General features: G+C 39.8%; 2 protein-coding genes across 12 annotated transcripts in view; both read left to right on the top strand.

The window, feature by feature from the left end:
- Window positions 1-3,336, top strand: part of ciz1b (cdkn1a interacting zinc finger protein 1b) — an 11,134-nt gene extending 7,798 nt beyond the window's left edge. For 2 of the 11 annotated variants that reach the window (XM_088076109.1, XM_088076106.1), the window contains exons 9-13: window positions 1-60; window positions 604-807; window positions 1,021-1,075; window positions 1,634-1,755; window positions 2,233-2,506. The exon at window positions 1-60 is cut by the window's left edge and continues 45 nt beyond it. In XM_088076109.1, the coding sequence (XP_087932235.1) occupies window positions 1-60; window positions 604-807; window positions 1,021-1,075; window positions 1,634-1,755; window positions 2,233-2,295 (504 nt within the window). In that variant the 3' untranslated portion in view covers window positions 2,296-2,506. Of the gene's footprint in view, window positions 61-603; window positions 808-1,020; window positions 1,076-1,633; window positions 1,756-2,232; window positions 2,521-3,197 lie in introns of those variants that run through there. The other 9 variants (XM_088076110.1, XM_088076116.1, XM_088076107.1 and 6 more) reach the window with 8 other exon arrangements.
- Window positions 3,315-5,000, top strand: part of surf4l (surfeit 4, like) — an 8,125-nt gene continuing 6,439 nt past the window's right edge. The window contains exon 1 of the mRNA XM_088076117.1: window positions 3,315-3,457. Coding sequence (XP_087932243.1) covers window positions 3,410-3,457 — 48 coding nt within the window. The 5' untranslated portion in view covers window positions 3,315-3,409. The remainder of the gene's footprint in view (window positions 3,458-5,000) is intronic.

Genomic DNA, 5,000 nt, shown 5'->3' with positions numbered 1-5,000 from the left:
CACTTCAGGACGCCTCGAAAGTTCGTGGAGCACATGAAGTCTGCAGAGCACAAGGAGCAGGTCAGCGGGACATACTCCGAGTATTTACTGCAATAGAAATACTAATACTACAGTGCAGAAGTACTGCTGCATTCACACTGTTACTGCAGTAAAAGTACAAAGTATCGGCACGGTTCTCGTTGGAGAGGAAGCGGTTAATCCTTCGTGTTGGCGTCACTTTGCCCGAGTGTCCGAGGCTTCATCCCCGAAAAATACTGAAGTGACGGAACGACGTGATGGATCCCAAAAATCCAGCGATAACCGCAGTTTTTACAGTTTCCGGCTGTGATAAACGGTGGCGTTTTGCTGTTTTTTATTTTGGTGTGTTTTCGACCGGATCTGAAATTAAAACATCTGAGTGTTCATGTTACATGATGTCACGTGATGTCACATGATGTCACGTGATGTCACGTGATGTCACAAGATGTCACGAGATGTCATGTCGTGTGTCACGTGATACGGACAGAGGAAGATGAAAGGAGGATGATGTTTTGGATGTAAACAGATGATGTCATCAATAAACAAACAGAGGGTGAGTTTGATTTTGTGTCTGTCTCCTCCCAGGTGCACCTGCAGGAGGTGCAGGAGGAGGAGCTGATCACCGTGGACGCTGTTGGCTGCTTTGAGGAGGAGGAGGAGAAGGAGGCGCAGGAGGAGCAGGAAGAGGAGCAGGAGGAGGAGGACGAGGTAGACGTAGCAGATGAAGAGGAGGGTGATGGAGGAGAAGAAGGAGCAGAGGAGGTGTCGGAGGTGCGATCAGACGTTGAGGTGAGCGGCCTGTCACATGATCTCTGACACACGTCATGTTTTTTCTCACATGTGTATTTGCAATAAAAAAGAAACACGAAGAGTTAATGAGCTTCAGTGTTTGAGTTCACATGTGGACGTGCTCTTCAGTATCAGTCACAGCGTGCGTGTGTGTGTGTGTGTGTGTGTGCGTGCGCGTGCGTGCATGCCTGTGTGCGTGTGTGTGCGCTGCAGGTCGCTGACAGACAGGAAACAGACAGTGAGCGGTTTGACCCCCACACCATATATGGTAAGTTCCTGTGGTTGCCATAGTAACTGTTTGGACCTCAGCACAGTTAATATTCAAATCTGTTTTTAACGCCTCAAAAGCATGTTAGAAAAAAAAACTCAAGTTGTCTGCAGGTCCTTAAAATGTCTTCAGTTCAGTTTAATACGAATAATTTGGGGATGTTTTTTATTTATTTGTTATTTTTTTGCGATTTAAAAAAAACACAAATTCCCTTTTTTTATTTAAACTGTTTTGATGATTTGAAAGACAAACATTAAAGGGAGTTACATCAGTTTATACAGTTTTTAATCCCTATAAAACAGATATTTGAACAATAATCAGGTCCTTCAAAAGTTTTCAGTTTTATTTTATAATAATCATTTAGATTTTTGTCTTTTTTTAAAAAAACACTAGATTTTTGTTTTGTGATTTAAAGATCTCTTTTCTTACATCGACGTTACAGAAGGAAGGACGATGAAAAATAAGGAAGCATGAATACAGAAATTAAAAGAAGGAAATGATGCTCATTTAAAAACATTAACTCTGAATGTGTGTGTGTGTGTGTGTGTGTGTGCACAGGAAGTAGTTTTGTGCTTCCTGTTTCTGGCTTCCTGTGTCGACTGTGTAACAAGTTCTTCTACAGAGAGACGACAGCACGACACACACACTGCAGGACACACACACACTACCTCAACCTGCAGGTAACACACACACACACACACACACACACTGCAGGACACACACACACTACCTCAACCTGCAGGTAACACACACACACACACACACACACACACACACACTGCAGGACACACACACACTACCTCAACCTGCAGGTAACACACACACACACACACACACACACACACACACACACTGCAGGACACACACACCACCTCAACCTGCAGCTAACACACACACACACACACACACACACTGCAGGACACACACACACTACCTCAACCTGCAGGTAACACACACACACACAGAAACACACACACACTGCAGGACACACACACACACTACCTCAACCTGCAGGTAACACACACACACACACACACACACACACACACACTGCAGGACACACACACACTACCTCAACCTGCAGGTAACACACACACACACACACAGAAACATACACACACACACACAGGTTAAAGTCCGTGTGTTGTTTGTTTCAGAGACGTTTGTCTCAGGAGAGACGTGACGATCAGGACAGACCTGCTCTGACCTCTGACCTCTGACCTCTGACCTCTCACTGTGTTGGACAGAAAAATTGGAAATGTAAGAAATGTGGAAATCTGATTTAAAATCTAATTTAATTTTTTGGGAACAAAACTATTTTACAAAATAACTTATTTTGTTATTCATTTTAGTCACTCATTAATTTCCTGGTGATAAACTGTTTCAGCACTTTATTATATTATATTATATTATATTATATTATATTATATTATATTTTATTATATTATATTATATTATATTATATTATATTATATTATATTATATTATATTTTATATTTGCTAATGTTGTTTAATAAATGAATCAGATAAAAACAGACAAAGCTAAAATGTGTCTACATACTTTTGTCCATTTCATATCTTCATGTCATTAATCATCCTAAAATCATTTTTCTCTTAAAGATTTTTAGGTATTTTTCTTTAAAACTTTAGTGTTTTTTAAAGAAAACATTTTAGGTGATTTGGGTTTTTTTGTTGTTATTTTTAAATATTTCTGGTGATTTTAAACAACGTATTTTGTTGTTGTCTTGAAACATTTTTTGGTAACTTTTTAAAAGTAAATATTTTTGGTGTTTTCTTGAAACTGACCATTTTTAAAGAATAAAAAGTTTGGAAACTTTTTTTTCTTAAAACATTTTTTGTGATTTTAAAAGAATATTTCAAAGAAAATGTTTTGGCCTTTTTTTTTCTTTCAAATGTTAACCATTTTTAAAGAAAATATTTGGGTGATTTCTTTTTAATTCTTTTTAAATACAAATTGTATTAATATTAGGATTTAAAATTAGGATTTTTAAACACATGTAACTCCTGATAAAGAACAGTCCCTTAGTTAAACTGGGATTTTTAAACACATGTAACTCCTGATAAAGAACAGTCCCTTAGTTAATTTAGGATTTTTAAACAGGTAACTCCTCAGTGTCTGTCAGTCCACGTGGCATGCCTCACCTGCCGCGGCCACAGGGGGCGCTGTGCACGCGCAGCGCAGAGGATTGTGGGATCGGAGGCAGCACCGGAGCATCATCGTCAGCACCGCCGTGACCGGGACTCTTCTGACCGGACTGACCTGACGCTGGGAGCCGTTTCTCCGCTCTGAAGTGCCTGAACAGCGGAGGAGAAATGGGACACGGAGACCTGATGAGCCAGGCGGAGGACGTAGCGGACCAGGTGAGCCATTCTCCCCGGGAAACACGCACCCCGAGCCGGCCACAGACAGGGCAGGGCTCCGGCTCTCAGCGGATGTCTGCTGCTTCCGAAGTCCGGTCAAAAATCTGAGTGTGTTGGAGCTCATCGCCCACTTTTCCTAAATGTGTGCTGTCTGACGATGAATTCGGCTGAAAGATTATTGACCTAAAATCCACTTTGTTCGAGTAAAGATAAACTTTAAGTTAACTCTGAGTTTAACCGCAGACGTGAACTTGAGTGCAGTTTGGTGGAGGCAGACTGCGGGTGTAGCTGCGAAGTCTTGTGCAACAATCATAGAGTTACACTAAAACAACACAAATAGATTTTTACTAGAATGAGCTGTGAGCCGAGGTGAAGAGGAGCTGCTGCAGATGTGCTGGAGGCCTTCGCTTCATTTCTACCTGATGAAAATGTCGGCGCATACATAGGAAAATTAAAACACGCTATTTATTTTACAGAGTCTGGTGTGACGTTCACTTCATGTAAGATTTTACATTTTTCAGGGGAAATTAGACGAAAAAAGCAAAGTTATTCTTTATCTTCTAATATAAAGAGTATGTGGATTCATTTTGTTCTTTTTATATCTATAATACTCGCTTTCTGTATCATAGTAGAGATAGTTATTTAGATGGGAAGTGAAATAAATTAAAACCTAGATTGGTAAATGTTGGAAAAAGTCACGGTCAGTTACATAGATGCCGAATGAAAACCGGGGTTTTACTGATGTTCCTGGAGTGTTCACTTATCTATTATCTGCTATTAATCTCTGCTGATTCTTAAGGAAGTTTTAAATTTGTAGATTTCTTAAAGGAGTCTGGTGTGACGTCCACCCCATGTTAGAAATAATCACATTTTCGGAGATTTTTTTGTCGGAGAAAAGAGATGCGATTCTTCTCCATCGCTGAATTTAAAGCGCATTTAGATTATTTTTGTTCAATTTTATTTCAGTACTCGTTTTTCAACATCTGTATCATAGAAAAAAAGCTTGGGGACAACGCCAAAGTCAGTCCTAGATGTGTTTATAGAAAGAAGTCATGGTCAGTTACAAATATGCCGACTGTAAAAATGGGTCATAATTATGTATCTGAGATGTTCAGTTATTTGTCACCTGCTGTGAAAAGCTCCTGATTTGAAGGAGGTTTTAAATTGGCTGATTTTTTTATGGAGTCTGGTTTAGTTGCCCTGCCATAAAAAACGAAAAACAAAAACAAAAGCTGCTGAATTTAAATTTGAATGTCAGTCTTTTTCTGATGCAAAAACAAAATGAAATTATTTATAATTTTATATTCTTCCGGTTTTTAATAATCATTCTCCTGCAGCGAGCAGCAGGTGAAATGCTCTGACTGACCGGTCGGTTGACTGACAGTCTGTCAGATTCAGATGTTTCACGTGTTTCGTCATCATGTTTAGTTTTTTCATTTCAGCAGAAACCAACTGCAGCTGAAGTTCTGCTGCTTTTATTTTAGCGGCGTCACACAGGAAGCAGCGGCTGCCACATGAATGATGATGATGATGGTGGTGATGA

The sequence above is a fragment of the Plectropomus leopardus genome, chromosome 4 (genome assembly GCF_026936395.1).
Source record: "Plectropomus leopardus strain MGB_pleo_1.0 chromosome 4, ASM2693639v1, whole genome shotgun sequence".
NCBI classification, from domain to species: Eukaryota; Metazoa; Chordata; class Actinopteri; order Perciformes; family Serranidae; genus Plectropomus; species Plectropomus leopardus.
The sequence above is the reverse complement of the archived record's forward strand: the minus strand, read 5'-3'. Positions and strand labels throughout refer to the sequence as shown.